The sequence below is a fragment of the Rhipicephalus microplus genome, chromosome 7 (assembly GCF_043290135.1).
Source record: "Rhipicephalus microplus isolate Deutch F79 chromosome 7, USDA_Rmic, whole genome shotgun sequence".
NCBI classification, from domain to species: Eukaryota; Metazoa; Arthropoda; class Arachnida; order Ixodida; family Ixodidae; genus Rhipicephalus; species Rhipicephalus microplus.
Genome location: NC_134706.1, coordinates 100,891,850 through 100,909,592, shown reverse-complemented (window position 1 = coordinate 100,909,592; position 17,743 = coordinate 100,891,850). Strand labels below are relative to the sequence as shown.

General features: G+C 44.2%; 1 protein-coding gene across 1 annotated transcript; it reads right to left on the bottom strand.

The window, feature by feature from the left end:
• Nucleotides 1–13,392: 13,392 nt before the first annotated feature.
• On the bottom strand, nucleotides 13,393–15,161 carry LOC142767823 (uncharacterized). Its single transcript, XM_075870062.1, has 2 exons — nucleotides 15,015–15,161; nucleotides 13,393–13,825 (listed from the first exon to the last, which is right to left on the bottom strand). Exons 1-2 carry the CDS (start codon nucleotides 15,159–15,161, stop codon nucleotides 13,508–13,510), a joined length of 465 nt encoding a protein of 154 aa, XP_075726177.1. The 3' UTR covers nucleotides 13,393–13,507.
• Nucleotides 15,162–17,743: the final 2,582 nt, after the last annotated feature.

Here is a 17,743-nt window from a genome sequence, read left to right as displayed (position 1 = left end):
GCAGTCACTTCCGTACGAGGAATGGTACCCTCATTTGCAGTTTTGTCGCTGTTTGGGCTCTCAAAAATAGATTGTGGCCTCTCTCTGTAAAAATGAAATAACAAACCATTCGATACTCAGGATAGAAAATAAGATCAGCATTTTCATTGTTGCGTAAGCGCGTCATCATGCTTGTTTCCATTATTGTATAGGAATAAAACTTTTGTAAACTTATCTGTCGAAGTGAAGTGAGAGCAAAAAAAAAGGCTCACTGTGCCCGTGCCATGCATATGAGCAGTATATGACATACCACTGCGAGAAAGGTACGAAAGAATGCAAGGCTTACCTTTTCGTTCGCAAGGTGTTGAGATGTTTTCTGCGTTTCGCCGATAGTACCGTTGGCTTTCGCGAAAGGACCTTTCTCAGCTTCCCCATGATATGGAAGCGCAGTTTGACTGCAGGGCTCGAAGGCGCCAAATCACGCAATGCTTCAGTATCTCGCAGGACGCACGTCAAAGACAAGTGAAACACAGCGTTGAAAGCCGCAAAACTCACAAGCGAGCTACCACTCAACCAGACTGGCTGAGTCGACGTCGAAGTGGTGGTGATGAGTGTGGAGAACAGACGCTTATTTATGCAGCCCTTGAGGGAGCATGGCGTAGCGTCTCGGAAGTTCCGATTGGAGCACAAACACTAATAGATATATGGATGGAGAGGGAGACAATTCGTTTCGTCTGATTTGTAAATGGATTTGTGTCTCCAGTTTGAAAGAGGTGAGAATAGTGACACCTCCGCCGTCACTGTTCCCACTCTCAAGAACGGGTTTTGTTCGCGAATTCGATCCTTCTCTAGAATCCTACACTCCCAGGAATCCCGGTAGCTTTTTCAGCTTATCCCTTTCTCACAGACTGGAGAAGGCTGCAGGTGCCGAATAGACTTCAGCATCGAGCGGAATTTCCCATCCTTTCGTCCATGTGCCTGTATACTTGAGAAGGATACAGTTTTTATCATCTAGTTCAGATAAATTCACAACAGTCGCAGTTCCGTTTTTTCACACTAGTATTCGTAGTAGTCATATATCGATGCTTGTATAATGCACCCCTTTATTGTGTATCGCTTAGCACAAGTGCGTCCCACGTAAAACAGAAAGCCGTGCTTCATTTGCAACCACCGCCTAAGCAACTAAATTGTTTTATTCACAAGCGAACACGTGAAGCAAGCAATGCAACTCAAAGAACACTGCTTACATGTGACTGTATACTTTGTAAATAAGTGATTGTCACTCAGTGAAATCATGAAGATACGTATATGCGTATATATAAATTCTTTACTGTATGGGTTTATTTCAACACTTTAGAGCTATCTCTCAATCGGCCATGTGACCATGTCTATTTGTTTGGTTGCTTCCCCAAGTATACTCCACTCATACAACTATCACGCAAACAGCAGCACTTTCCTGGTGTGCTTCGGAAATAACTTTTATGGAAATGAATTTAGAGCGAACCTTGAACAAGAACTCTAATAATACCATATTCGATTAGATTTCTAATCGAAAAAGGAGGTATTTAATTAAGTTGATTTGCCTTTGGCAGTATTCGATTCAATGTGAAAAGTTAATATTCGCGCTCCCCTACAAAATAAACAGCACAGTACACATGGTTGGGAAAGTTTAGCGGCCTCATCTAGTGCGAAAAGTGCCCGTCGCCATCTACGTGAGTGCTACAAAAAAAATCGTTGGTTGACGTCACCTTATGACGTCACAGATCACCAAAATTTCACGTGAAATATTCAAACACACATACACTGCCAGACACTCGTCACCTCCCTGCGATGGGAATGCGCGCTTCAGATAATGTCCTACGGGCTTCAAAAATATGGGGAGGCAAGGTCCAGTTCTTTGTGTCCTTCAAAAACGCTTCTACAGTCACCTGAGTACAAAGGCGAGCAACCAAGCAATTCCTGGAATCTTTGGCACAATAGCCTAACCTGCTGGCTATGCATTCCTGATGTACAGTGCAACACGCTTTATTCTTTTCTTCCTTTCTCTCTCTCCTTCTCTTTCTTTCTTTTTCAGCAGGATTAAGCCACTGAAGTCTAAAGAAGTCCATCCGTGTTTTGGCGGCTTAGTTATGTTTAGAAGCGTCACTTTTGACGAACGTCGGAACTGACGTGAAACAACGTGATGTTTTTTTTGACAGATGGCGCCACCGTCAAAAAGTGTTTGCGAGCTTTATTATTTTTGAAAAATCTTTTGTTTCAAGCACCGCTTCATAAAGTTAGTGAGTACTGGTGATTACAAGACACTACATGGTCCTGCTAATGTGCAATACTTGTTGTGAATTAGCCTACAAAAGACAAAAAAAAGGAAATTTGCACGAACCTGGCAAGCAGAAAAATGAGCTAAATTCACTGCTGTCCTACAAATTTTCTAATTAACTTACGACAATTTTCTCTTCATAGAAACCTAGGGAAAGGCTTGCTGATTTATTATTGAAGATTTCAGAGTTTCAGCTTGGATAGTTTTGTCCCTTAGTCGGTAATGCCTGACCAAGTAGCGCCATAAATTGCCGTATTGAAGGAGTAATAATTCAAGAACTGTTCATCAGAACACAAAACAACTTCGCGTACACATAATGTACATTGCAGCCTGGAAACCCATTAAATATTGTTGTTCTGCACAAAATAGAAAAAAAGTTATTCACTCATAAACTTTCATTCTTTTGCCCATTTTTATTAAAGCGTGCATCAATTTCTAATTGCTTTACTGGCAATATCTCTTCATAGAAACCTTGCATAACGCTTCGTTAAAAGGCTCAGCAAATTTCATTTTGTTATGTTGGACAGTTTTGCTGCACTGGCAGTACAACGGAGGCTTGTACAGCAAAAACGCTGTTTTTTGCTCACACTGTTTTAATTGCCATGAAATAACACTCCAGACTAGGCGAAAATACTAGTTGTCATTAGAAAGCGGAGAACGTAAACTTTCTAATGCAATAGAACTCATATTCTTCCATTGAGCAGAGCAAGCACAGTGAGCCAGTAAACAACGACTAAAATGTCGAGCTCTTGCCACTGGAGTGGGACCGCCACCTTAACGTCCCAAAACCACCATTTGATTATGAGAGACGCCGTAGTGGAGGGCTCCGGAAATTTTGACCACCTGGGGTTCTTTAACGTGCACCCAAATCTGAGTACACGGGCCTACAACATTTCCGCCTTCATCGGAAATGCAGCCGCCGCAGCCGGGAATCGAACCTGCGACCTGCGGGTCAGCAGCCGAGTACCTTAGCCACTATAGACCACCGCGGCGGGGCTACCATCAAGCTTGCCCAGCTGACCACACTTCCTGAAAACTACACATTTTCAAAATAAAAAAATAAAAATGAGAATGATATTCGAAATACACTCCACCCACGCACGTCTATTCGCATCGCTTATATCCACATGCACTGTTGGCGTTTGTGCTTTTTTGTCTGTCGTTGATCACTCCTCTCTTATTTAAGCGCGCGCACAGACAAGGGACATTCCAGAAATACGGTTTCCTTTACACCTGAGGACCCCCCCTCCAACCTTTTAAAGAATTGCACACCTGGTATTCCACTCTCCCTGTGAGGGCAGGGAAGAAGAAAAGACGGGTTGAAGGAGCAAGCGGTCGGGGGCTTGTTGGATGGGTACTAAGGGGTGCATGATTTCATGTTAGAAAAATTTATAACTTGAGGTAAAATGTTTTTTACGCCACCCTCGGGAAGAGAGAGAGCCTTTTTGATGTAGTGCTTTTGTTTTCTTCGTCTAGATGGCGTTAGAAGAATATTTTTGTTTTACTGGTGGAACTAAGATAGATTTCTCAGTGGTTATGCAGCATTTGTGTATTATTCGTGTGTATACCTGTATTACGAGGTGGGGATCACTGTTTAGTAAGCTACAAAGGCTGAAATTTGAGCACAGTTCCAAGATAATTGAGGTTTTGTTGGCGTTTGAGGCATGATAAAATCGAGAATTCACGAGCTCCTTTTCGCCTTTCTGCTAGCCTTATTCAAAAAGCTACGTTGAGGAATTAGATCATGGCCACTAGTTTATCTTTGTGCCAAATAAGCCGCAACCTTCAGTATCATCCAACCAAAATGTGTAGAGTTGGGTCCTCATATTGAAAAATTTGCCGAATCTGATCGCTATCAACAAAAAAAAAACCATTGTGTGTAAAAAAACTAAAGTAAGCACACAGATAGTGAATTCTGTTTTCCATGCACGTCACGAAAATGAACCTGCTATAGCGAGTAGTTAATGGCCAGCATACAGGTAAAATAACTAAATTTGGCTGTTTTCAAAAGAAAACCAACAATGATGTACAAGTCCTACATAAATTTTCTGTGTTGAAGAAATAGATAAATATATCCTGAATGCGCTGTGCAAGAAACAGCGCTGTCGCTGTAGCAGCTTCTTCAGAAAATGGGCACCAGTGAGGCACAGTGAGTCCAAATAACGTAAATGACGCTTATTCTTGCCCTGCCAACCCCGAATTGTAGCGGTTGATTTGATTTTATTAGACACATTTTGAAATCGCAAAAGTCAAAATTTTCAATGATATATAAGTCAACTATACAAAACAAGGACAACAGCCGTCGCGTCAGTCGGAAAAGTGGCAAAAACTGTGTGTTCGTGCTGTCAGAATGAGATCGCTGCGGTGACTGAAGTGACAATAAATTTCATACTCAGAATGTGGCATTCAACCGATTGCATAGTAAGCATATTTTTTTTGTTTTTCATGTAAAGTATGGAGGGTGTTCGTACGTTGAAGTTTTTCTATTTTGAGCGCAAAGAGTGTCCAAAGGGTCAATGGCAGTTGCTGGCCATGCGACATCGAGGGAAATTGACGTGTTGAGCGAGCGTCTAAGACACTCCTCCGGCGCTGAGTGACAATGGGCGAAAGCCGATGACGTCGGCAGTTTGAGTGTTATCATTTTGGTGTCTATACGTGGTGCCATCTGGTGGCGACGCCTGGTTATGACTTCACTTGTTTGGTTTTGCTTGGTTTGGGCAGCGCATTCATGCAATTCCTGCGTTTTCGTTGTGCGGCTTTGGTTGATTTGTCGGGGAGTCGTGAGCGCGAATGTGATTAATAACCAATGAATCGTCAAGTTATTGTACTATTGACAAACACGTTCGTTTTTCAAAACCACGGGCACTCAAAAGTATCTCGATACTACCCAGAACTGGTCTACGTGCAGAATCAAAACGTAGCGACGGCTGACCACCGAACAAATGTGGCTCGCTAATGCGCTACGGATGCCGACAACGCAGTTCTGAAAACACTTGTCGAAAACCAATGAAATGAATGGCTGTCACAGCTTTGCCCCAATTCATATCGATGGCAGTCGCAGATAGCGGTCACACAATTAGCGTGGACCAAGCAAACTCGAAAACGTACAGCACGAATTTCCTACAGCCTCTGGGGACATGCACCGCCCCTTGATATTGTCCTGCACACTTCAACACGCAAGGTGGCAAGATAATTCTGTACGCGAATTCATTTGTACGCACTGTCTATGGTAGAGGTGTTGCTGATGTCTTGTTCAAGTGACCGTATAGATTGTGGTGGATTGAATGCGTGCAGCGCTGTGTCTGAGCACGTTAACTGGATTTGACTGCAATTATATTCAACGACTTCATACAACAATTTAAATAATCATTTACTCAGTGGGAAAGCGTAGTAGGTATTGTCTTGGTGCCATCGGCATCAGAATACAGTGCGTTTCCCTGTGCGCTATCACACATTCAAAGTACTGGTCTTCGCAAAAGAACAAACACGTGACCACACTGTAACATAAAGTTACTCGTAGGTGAGAGTAAAACGCTTGTCCTCCCTATTCGGAGCAATTTTCTCTCAGGACATCCCGAGCGAAACTTTTGCCCCGGCTTGCCGGAGGAATGTCGTGGAGCACCTCAAGTATTTTTAACAGATAATTTATTCCGGCCAACCGAGAAATTGAGTGGCGCCGCCGGAGTACTTTTTACTCCGGCGGCGTCAGGTCAGCCTCCGGGGTCAGTCACCGGGGTCAGTCACCGAGGTCAGTCAGGTCAGCCTCCGGCTGACCTGACTGATTACATGGAACCTCCGGAGCATTTTTCGCGGGTTTTTCACTCCGGTTATCCGGAGCTTTTGTGTGGTACCTCCAGAGTATTTTACGAATGTACTTACTTCGTCCGTACAGAGTTTCGGTGAGGTAGACCAGTATTTTTAAAGTGTGTGCTCCGCTTTTTGTTTATTGCATGCTGATCGTTTCACGCATCGGTTGTATGAACGACGTCCCAATTCTTTTGCAAGCACTGCAGAATTACGGCGCATTCTTTTCCACAGAGCTCTAGGAAATAAAATTCAACAGAACACTTGAGTTGTTATCATTGGATTTATTCAAAATGAGCTACCAGTTCTGGACAATTGCCAAGCATTTAGGGAAAGCTATTTGAATAAAAAAGACAAGAACAAACAAACATTCAGAAGACCACCAAAACCAAACACAGTAAGAGAGATGCCATGAAATCAACAGCAGTCAAGCTTGAAGCGCAGCACTTAAAAATGAAGCCCATAATGCTGCAAAACGATGCACGACAAACGAACAAAGTGCGACCACTGAGAAAAACTCTTCACCATTCCCGAAATACCATCCATCAGATTTATTGACGACGCAAAGGTTGAGCTGATTGCCTCCTGCATAATTTAGGGAAAAAAACCTATACCTGAGAACTGCAAATTATACGAGGCGCAAGAAATCTGAGAACACTGAAGCCACGGGCGCTCGATAAATCCTATGTGGCTTGTGAGTCTATGAGAAGAAACAACTTCTAAATCTGACCCCCCCCCCCCCCCGATCCCCCCCACACACAAAGACAGGATGAGCGTTCTATATCAAGAAGCACATCCGATGTAATCCGGTGTGAAAGAGCCGCAACATAATAAAAACACACTTCCTGACGCAAACAAAGTGCGAAAATGGCCAAAGTTTTCTGTATATTTCTAAATCAGTAGCTCTACCTTTGCTAAAAATTTCAAAAGGAAGTTTTGACTGAAGTATTCTTATTTTCGTACTCCCGTAGACAGCATCAGGAATGCCCCTCCCGATCATTTCGTAGCTTTATCAAATATTATTTCTGATTATTGCTGTCACATTTTAGGGCGTGCTCATCGATTTACGGTCAGCAAAGTGGAACCTTCCACCTTGCATGGTTGCGGCCTGTCTTTAAGGCAAGCTTAGATTCATGTTCTTTGGAAAATAGTTTTGAAGGTAAGTTCACGTTTATTATTATTATTATTTTTCACTTTGCACAGAGCGCTTTGTCTTGATACCCGTCGTACTGAACAATTTTTGAAGTAGGTGTTGTATGAGCATGTATTTCAAGACGACCAGCTTCGAGTGCAAACTAAGGAAAAGTTCACTGCAACGTAACGAATTAAATAAGCTATAAAATGCACAAACATTACACAACCTAAACCAACTGCATTTTCACACAATTAAGGAAGGGATGGCCAGTTTTGTCAACCTTAAGGTCCATGCACACGTTCTGAGGCAACAGAAGGTGATGCACGTGGAAGCGTCATGACGTGTCATTGCCTCCTCTTGCAGAAATTTTCTTTGTCCCTATTCTGCTCACAGGTCAGCATCTTTGCAGTGTCGAGGTCGAAACTACGTCTCAGCGCTGTTCACACTCCCATCTTAAACAAAAACAAAAAAAAACTGCACCTACAGCCACGGCTTTACGCCTGAAAAATGAAAAAAAAATTGTGGCAGCAAGAATAGTAATCTCTCCCATCATCAACGAAGAAAATACGCCTAGTTTTTTTTTAAAGGGCACCTTCTTCCTTTTTTTCGCTTCAATGCCCCCTTTGTCTTATAGTGTGGAACCGGGCTGTCATATGGAGGGTTAACTTTACTATCCCACTGACACCTTTCACATAAACATCGAGCACCACACGACTCGTTTTACCAACCAACTCTTCTTTTTTTTTTTGCATTCGTCGTCTCCAGTATCGTCAGCTTGTTTCGCCCCTCTCTTTCTTTTCCTTAAAGCACCACGCCCCGCAAACAGTCCAGTATGCTTTTAGATTAATATCTCAAATACCACATGTACAACCAAAATGAATTCTTCACAAGTGTGCGTGTTTGTGTTCTAAAAGTCTTTACTAAACAATTGCCCTACCTCTATTGACTCCATTTATAAACAATTACACTAATTTTAGTTATTCAAGGTATACTTCAGTTTACGTATTCTGTCAAAATAATTTTTATGCAGTGGTAGACTTCGACCTGCCGTGTTTGATATGGAAAGCCGACAAATGTTACCATTCATGTGTACTGACAAGATCAAAAATACATTTTCATTGGCTCAAACTTTTTGACACATTTCAACCTCCTCCCGGAGTGCCGCCGCGACCATCTTCTCGACGGAACAACGGAACAATCCCCACCAGGCCAGCCAAAAACCACCCAACAGCCAAGCATCAAGGTATACTCAGTGTTGACAATAATTCACCGTATACCACGTGTACCACCGTGTACCACGCCATCCTTTCCAGCCACCCTATAACAGACCCTACCTATAGGGTACTAAAACATGGGGTAGTGTGTTCAGGGAGGAGCCGCGGCTGCCGCAGTTAGTATCGACAGCCGCGAGATGGCGCCGCCTTAGCATGGGTTGTCCCCTCAAGGATTGCCTCTTATGCATTTCTATGCTTTGATGAGAGGTTTAACGTCCCGAACGCACCATGTGATTATGAGAGAAGCCGTAGAGGAGTGCTACGGAAATTCGAAGACCTGGTGTGCTTTGACGTGCACCTAAATATAGGTACACGCAACTTAGTATTTGCGCCTCCTCTGAAAATGCAGCCGCCGCGGCAGGGATTCGATCCCGTGACATGCGCTTGCATACGTAACGCTTACTAGTCTTGTCTTTAATTGCTGACTTGTTTCACGAAAAGCTTTGTGAATGGGAGTGTTCGTACTGCATTCAGAACAAAACAAATTGTCAAAGCTGCAACGCACGGTCCGAACGTAGGTATTAACATACGATGGCGAAGCAGTCCTGTCTGGGAAAACTGTCTGCAGTTTTTAAAGCTTGGTTGCTGAACGAATAAAAAAATAGGAAGATTGAAGTATTGAAGGAGCATCTATAATCCCGAAAGTTTCTCGTTATGTTACTGCTATATCGAGTCGTAGTCTGCACCCTGCGACAGTTTCGACTTCCTTCGTTACACGCCCGGCACCGTTCTTGTCGATAGTTGCATCATGCAATTGTAATTATGTGGCGAAGGTGACACAACTGCCATTTGATTGAGAGGCACGCCGTAGCTGAAGACTTGGGAATATTTTGACAATCATGGGTCCTTAAATGATTACACGCCTGCCGAAACACTGCTGCTGTGACCGATGTATTGCACTGTACAGTCAAAAGGAAACATCACTAGGCACCACTGTCAGACTGTAAGAAGAAACTTTTTATTTACGTGGGCGCATACTGCAGTGAGCTGTAACACCGATCGAATTCGTCGCCTTTCCTTGGAATTATCAGTTCATGATCATGAATACCGACTGATTTGTGCGTACAGCTTTTTTTCTCTTTTGCCTCTCAAAACTGGGTGATAAGCCGTGACAGCACGTAAATTACTGCTCTTTTTGACACAAGATGCGGTGTGATCGAGCTCATATAATTTGAAGGTAAACAAATTATCAGTAAGTGTTCCAGCGAAGCTGCAGTCTCTGCAGTAGTGTTCGCCACCTCGGGTTCGTAGTCAGCAGAAAGTTCCATCGATGAAGCTGAATCAGTGGCCTCACCGTGGACACAGGGTGCTGCAGTTTTCTTGGGGAAGGTAGATTCCACTGCCGAGTTCTTCCGCTTTTTTGGAGGTCTTGGATGCGGTGCTTTCTTCGATAAGTAGCTTGGAGCGTTGGACAGTAACATCGGCACGGAGTTCAGCGTTAGTTCTGGTCTCCCACGTGGTACGCCAAATTCTTCACCATTTATAACGTGCACGTAGTCTCCGAGAACACATCAAGGCTCGAAGTTTAGCTCACATACAGAGGAATTTTCATTCAAGGTCCCAATCTTTCGAGGTAAATTCTCTTCCCAAACATTCCTCCGTGCTTCTTCTTCGGGTGCAGGGAAAAGTAATAGCTGCTCACCTTGTTCCCAATGGTACACCCTGTTTTGCACCTAGGTGCAAAGCAGTGTCGTTGCCGCCGATGACTTGGCAATGCCTCACTGTCACGTGGCCAGCAAAAACATCGCTAGAAAAATTTTACGTAAGCAGGCACAAACACAAGCAACAGGTCACTGAGCAGCATTCAAGAAGGCAGAGTGGCGCTGATATTCTGCCAGCCTAAGCTATGGCAGCGCAGCCTTGAGAACCGGTTTATTGTCCACGTGCGCCGCTTCACACGATGCATGGCGAAAGAGGGTGCCTGAGCACACTACCCCCTATTCTAGCACACTATAGTCATATTGATCGAACAGCTACTTTCAGAAAATACCTTTCAAGGAAAATTCGAACATACGGGAATTACGTGGGTTACTTTTTGTGCACGAAAAAGTGTAACGTTATTCCAAGGCATCAAAAACAAATTTATAGTAGCACTTCATAATATAGGCTGTCCCACAACTTGAGCCAAGATTTTGAAATTAAAAGCCACGTCAAAGGCGAATTGAACCAAATGTATACTATTGGCACTAGACTGTAGATACTCAGTCTATTTTCGATTTCCACCTAAGATAATTAAATATATACAAAAAATTTTATTTACTCGCTCAAACCCCAAAATATGACCTCTGGGCTGCAGAACCTTTGCAGAAACAACCGACTCAATTGCTCATTGCATGATACGTGTTATGATGTTGTTTTTTTCGCGTTTCAAAAAAGCCGACAAAAAGCACGCTCGCTGTCCGTCGCGCAGATTTTTAGTTTTCTCGAGCCTTTTTTACAACGCGGAAAAAAAATAATAACAGCGTAACTCGTATATCGTACAGAAAACAAATTAGTTGGTGGTTTCTAAAAGTGCTCTACAGCTCAATGGGCATATTTTGGGTTTGCAGGCAATAATTTAGAACCTTAGCAAATAAATTTATTGAAGATATTAACTTAGGGGGAAACAAAAATTATCTGAGTATCTATAGGCCCCTGAGAGCAGTATACATTTAGTTGAATTCACCTCCGAAGAGTCTTTCATTGTCAAAATCCTGGCTCAGGTTATTTTGCGTTAACACACACACACACACACACACACACATATATATATATATATATATATATATATATATATATATATATATATATATATATATATATATATATATATATATATATATATATATATATATATATATATATATATATATATATATATATGCGCTTCTCTGAAGGGAGCAGGGAGCAAGCGCGGAGACAGGTGTCTCTGCTGCAGAAGGCACGGCTGTTATTTTTGCCACCACAGCAAGCCCCTGCGCCGATGAATACGACGGTTAGCCATGGTCAGGGAATAACTACTTTTATAACATTCATGTCTCAACACCGAGTATTTCTGGACAACCTGCTAGGGTGACCCTGCTTTGAGAAAGTGTTCATCCAAACGCAACTTTGTGTTTGAAGCGCACACACAGCATTCCTCTTTATTGTCGCGTGGCGCACACTCGACAGACATGAAAGTACAAAAACAAGAAGAAATGAACCATTACAATCCTCCTCGCCCCTCCCAACAAACACACACACAAAAAAAACCGCTCTTTCAAGCGCAGCCAGTGCGTCCATTTCTTTTCTCCGCGGCGCACGAATACAACCACACGGGTAGTTGGTGATAGGTTGTAGTACCGCTGACAATAGATCACACCAGGTGGAGCCACGTCGCGCTTTTTGAATTTAGCGCGATATTTAAAGACACAGAAAGCATACATAACACACATTTTGAGCCTGTATATCGCGAACCACTGAACTGACCTGCATAAAAGTAATGCCGTAACAATTTGCAAAAAAGCAAAAAATTGTTGCGGAATTTTTTCAGTAATTGAGGTAAATAACGTATGAGTAAAAAATTTGTTTACAACATTTCCTCTATACATTAAAAAGGAATACAGTGCCTACAACTTCGTGTAAATCTAACCCTATTCGCACAAGCTAGAACTTTAAAAAGTACACACGTATTCTTCATGGCGCTCGCAATTGTGAGCCCTCCCAAGAAAAAAACAACACGTAGTTAAACATTGTATTATCGAAATTCGCAGATATCTTGGGAAATTACCCTAATCATGACAACATGTTTACCACAACATTATGCAATCATACCACTACCTGTCAAGAATAATACAGGTAAATGAATGAGAGCTCACCCACCATTTTTTCGCTGCACCAGCAACCACCGGGTCCCACAACACTCGCAAGATCACAATCTGTCGTTGGCTGCCAGGAACCATCCAACGATTACCGTCCGCAAGACTCCCCTATATCCTTGATAACCTTTGTTGCTACTTGTCGCTTGTGATAGCCAGAAGTTGTTCAGAATCATTTACTCTTCTCTGACTCGGCCTAACGCTTCGCACAATCCTCACTCCACCGGCTGCTTACGTCGCTCCTCGAGCAGCCAATGAATGCCGCTGAGCGATGAGCGCGAGCGATTCGGGAACATCCACTGGGGCAGAAGTGATGTGCCGGAGCATTTTCGGAGCAACCTCATGAGCATAATTAGTTGATTGGCCCTGTTTTCCTCCGGTTTCATTCTTCCAGAGCCCACCGGAGAAAAGGGGTGGAAAACGGATGTAGTTGCTCCGGTATACAATCTGGTTTAAGTGAGGCCACGGGAGCATAACAGGGGCATCATTCCCTGTTTCCTCGTAGCTGGGTATATTTTAGTTTATAGCGTAGCCAGATAAATAAGAGAACACGTTTGGTTTCTGGCCCAGTCGCGATTTCTTTCCAGAGTCGAAAGCGGCTGCCAGGTACTTCCTGTCGGTCCCTACGTGGGAGACGCGTGCCAAGCGTTAAGTGCAGTCCTTCAGGACTAAAATAAAGTTTTTTTTTTCATTTCATTCTCGCACTACGGAACCAAACATCTGAAATCATGATCAGATACATCGAGGGCCCTCTTCAGATATTTTAGATGAATACACTTCAGAAATACTCGCACCTCCATTTCTCGAACGATAAGTTTCTGCAAACTTTTAAAAATTGCCTGTGTATGCCGCCATTTGGGCATCGACTTGCCACCGTTAAGATCTCTGCCGTAGTAGTGAAAGGCATTCTGCTCGCAGGCGGGCGATGAACCCACATTCAAGCAGAATCAAGTAGCACAATGAAAGTAAAACTGCAAAGAAAATTGAACGGATGCTTTTGCGAAGACCTCCGAGGCTACACATCAACAACTATACAGAAAACCCAAAAACTTTGTGCAAACTATTTATTGCTGAATATTTGCATAGAAAGCTGTGGTCTCGTCGGGCTATTTACAATATTCGTGCACATATCACAGGCGTCTCGATAAAGTGGCGGGGTGTCTCACATCGCCTGGACGAAGGCCACCATAGCACGGAGGTCAACCTTGCAGGACGAGTAAGTTTGCACGCAGGCTGGAACACCATGTGACCTGCCCCTACGGTAGGCCCTCTCGAAGTCCACGAAGGCGGAGTCCCTGCCGATGGGTCTGAGACTGTGCAGGAAGGAGGCCACACGGCGGCCGTACTGTCCGTAGGCCGAGGCGTCCGCGCTGACCTCGCAAGTGAGGCGCAGAATGCAGCGGTTCGTGTCGAGTTCGTGCACCAGGTTCACAGCGTCCTTGACCACCTTCGGGTCTGATTCGATCGTGCTTCGTCGGCTCTGTGAAGATACAAAAGCAGATGAGTTATAAGCGCGGAGAAACAGGTAGATATGGCGTCGAATGTATCGGTGGAGCCGTCGTAAAAATGACAAGTAGCGCGTCTGCCTACGAGACGAAAAATACGTGAAACAGTTCTACATCGTTTAATATAAAAAATTTTTCACACGCACAGAGCATTCTGCAAATCGTTTTGAAAAAGTAAAAGTACATAAAACGCTGTTTGTAGCGCGAGTTGTGTGCCCAGTAAAGAAAAAAAAAAACTGCCAGGCCTGTGTGGTAAGCGCACCATAGTCACAATGAAAGCTAGAAGATCGGCCTTGCAGAGCCTTTATTAAACTATTCGGGTAACTACTGCAAGCACAGTTGTATGGTACCCACTACGCCATAAGTCAATACACTGTGTTGTAGACAGGCATTCACTATGCCTTCCTCGTGAATCTTTGAAGAAGCGTGGTACCCGCTACACACTTGCAAAAAAGTTCTCGCACAAAATTTTCGATGCTGTGGCTGATGATGATGAAGGAATATAGCGGAAACTATATATTCCTAATAGACGCGTAGTTTAGATTCAGCACCAATATTTGCTGTGTAACCTGTAATTTTTTATTATAAAATCTTCAATATTTCGAAAATTCATACTAGCCAATACCCCCCCCCCCCACGCACACACTGAGTGGGGGCACAGGTAATATGTGAACCACAGCAACATTTTTTAATCGGTTTAAGTATTTCACGATCTATGTGTTACCATTGTGTAAACCTGGTTGTTGCTTTGCTGTTGTAAAACGCTTTATGATTCATAATAACGCGACTTCTTTTCCTACATCAACCCGCCCTAAGGCCAGTTTCAAGCACAGGGGTTGCTCTGTGGTATAATGTTTGGCTGGCACACAAAGACACGGGTTCGAATCTTCGTGTGTCATTGTGTTTTCTATTTTGCTCGATAGTGGCTAGGAACACCGGCGGTGTTGGTGGACTACTTCAGCGCACGCGAGGCTTGTAATCTGATACCAGCTTTCGCTATAAATAAAAATTACCATAACCAATCTCGAGTTCAATCTAAACAAACGCAGCATGTTAGAGCCACGCGCAGTATTCGTCGTAACAGCTACGTCATTGCACGTGGTCTATATTATGCCCCGAACCACAGTATCCATATTAAGCATGCCATTGTAAATTGTTACTCACTCGAATAGCTGCAGCGCGTTTTCCTTCCAGGTTGACTAATGGCTTCTTCAGATCCGAAGAGGCTTGCAGAACAGATCCCTTGTTGCCCTTGACATATGAAGAGCCGCTGGACGAAAACTTCACATTCGATGAATCGAAGTCAGTCATGGCTTTAGCGAGCATCTTGAAATCCTTGACTGACAGCCGGACGGGAAGGGGTTCTGCATGTTACCTCCGATAAAGTACGGCACCACAGCAGCCGGTAAGGATACCGTGGGGCCGGGGAAGATGTCCTTTGGCTCGGCGAGCAGCACGACTCGGTCGGGCAGCTTGTTGCTTTCGATGCCTGCTCGGATACCTACTCCGTAACGGCCCACTTTGAACCAGCCGAGCATGTTGAGGAGCTTCATGGCGATGGCCAGCTTGAGGCCTGCGAGGCCACCGATACTCGTGATCGCCGAAATGGGCAGCAGAGCTAGGCTGGTCATGAAAAGGCCGTTGGCAGTCTTGGCGACGAGAAGGGCCAGGAAGGCGGTGGCGACGAGCGTAGGGAGCCTCATGTTAACGTGTGGAGCTACGGTGAATCTGCGCTCAGCAGTGGTAGGGGCGTGCGCTTTTAAGGGATCCACTCCCTTTGTTATTAAGCGAACACAACTGCAGACTATCAAAACCTCTTCACTCCTCGATGACGTACATCTAGGGCGCGTGGAGGAGGTGCTCTCTGGAATGTCCATCGCTGAGCAGTGATCACTCGTTAGCGTACTTTAGGGGCGTTGCGAATCTATTCGTTCCGTTCTGGCTGCTGTTTTCCGAACGCATGCAGAAATCAAGTTTTTTGTGATGAAAGTGCTAAGAGTGGAGCGTAAGAAGAGTTATTCTCCAGTGTCGAGGTATTGAGACGACATACCATAGACGATTAGTCACTCCGAGAAGTTTTCTTTCCACACTGTGCTCTCTCTGCTTTTATTCTGCAGCGCCTTCTCTCTGCAGCCCCTCCTGTTTTTTTTCCGCTTTCCACATGCCACAGCAAAATCACTTTTCCCAACAAAAAAAAAAGACAACGAGAAGACCACGCACAATAAGGTTTAGTCAACACGGTTCCTTCTCACTCTTAGGCACTGGGCCATGCTCCCGACCACGTTGCAGAAATTAGGTGCCTTTTCTAATCTCCTAACCACTACCACCACCACTCTGTGTCCGGGAACTACCTGAAAGATCGCGCCCTGCTCAACCACAGAAAAAAGAAGTGGGAGACGGCTTATCGTTTGAGCACAAGAACCTGTGCCATGAATCATCATAAGTGGAAGAAGGGGGTAGGGCGGTCGTTATCAGTAAAATAAGTCACCATACAAAGAAAAAAAAAGACGAGGGACAAGTGCACGCGCTTTCTTTGTGTACGTCACCTTCACGCGAATTCTCACCTGGCATGTGACAGAAGCCTCATAGAACGCCACCGAAAAGCCAACACAGACTGCAGACGAAAAGCATACTGATTCGGGAATATATAAATGTATGTACTTTAAACTACACGATTATATCTGCAAGGATGAAACAAATTTCATGTATGAGATCCTACGAACTCCGACGTTATGCAAAGAAGTGATCGACATACCTCGATAATACCAACATTTCGCGAAAAACGAGAAAAACTGAAAATCTTTGCAATTTCATAGCTACTAAAGAACACTACAATCATTGTTGCGGAACGCCAGCTTTCTTTATAAAGAATGTTCTTGCGCTTCGGGCTGGTGCTTTTTCCGTGTGCTCGAATGAATCATTAGCGGGGGCTGACGGTTGATGATTAGACAGACAAAATAAATAACAGTCTCCAAAAAACTTGCGTAAAGCACGAGATATGATGAGAGAGCCTCGAATAAAAATATTCTTCATTTCGAGGGCCATATTCTACGTGTTCAGAAAAATGCTTCTTCACCGTTATACGTAAGCAGCAGGAAATTGATGGTGGCTGCTCCTGCTAACTGCTGTGGCTAAAGATGTTGAGAAGGCTGCTAGACGCCATTCAATAGTCGTAAAGCTCAAATATTTCTAGTGGCCAGAAGTTTAACGTAGTCGTTTATTAATAGCTACGCTAAGCTGTATAAATTGGACTAATGCTCCTACGCACTACATGTTTTCTTTTTCTTTTGTGGGCTAAGCTCTATAGGGTGTTGGTCCGTCCATCCTCCGTTATTTTATGTAGCCACCAGTGGCACATGCCCTTTGTAGAGCGGGTATGTGCCACAGCGGATGCGAGATGGGAGATGGCGGGACACGGAGTGTTCACTACAAATAGCGCGCGTGTCAGTATATCGGCACACCTGTTATTTTATTGTATGGAGATTTCATATGTAGGGTGTGGGTCTCTCCATCCTCTGTTGGTGTATGTAGCCACCAGTGGCATTTACCCGTTCTAGAGCAAGTATGTGCCACAGCGGTTGTGAGATGTGTTCACTAAATGAACGAACGGACAGACAGACTAGTAGACAGGTGGTCAGATGAATGAATGCGCGGAGCGGATATTTGCCACAGGGGATGCAAGCTCGAGATGGCTGTATTGGAGTGTTCACTAGATGGACGCATAGACGGACGCACAGCCAGACTAGAAGACATACGGATAGATGGATGGACACGCGGACGAATGAATGCACGAACGGATGGACAGCCGGATGGATGGATTCACGAACGAACCGACGGACAGATGGACAGATGAACGGACGCATGGATGGTAGCGTGGATGGACGGAAGCAAGA

What these genes read in the sequence shown, in the direction of transcription:
- LOC142767823 (XM_075870062.1), bottom strand. Translation starts at nt 15,161, where the DNA reads ATGACTGACTTCGATTCATCGAATGTGAAGTTTTCGTCCAGCGGCTCT. An exon ending in AACGCGCTGCAGCTATTCGA is followed by an intron (nt 13,826 to 15,014) that starts GTGAGTAACAAT and finishes GTATCTTCACAG; the next exon opens with AGCCGACGAAGCACGATCGA.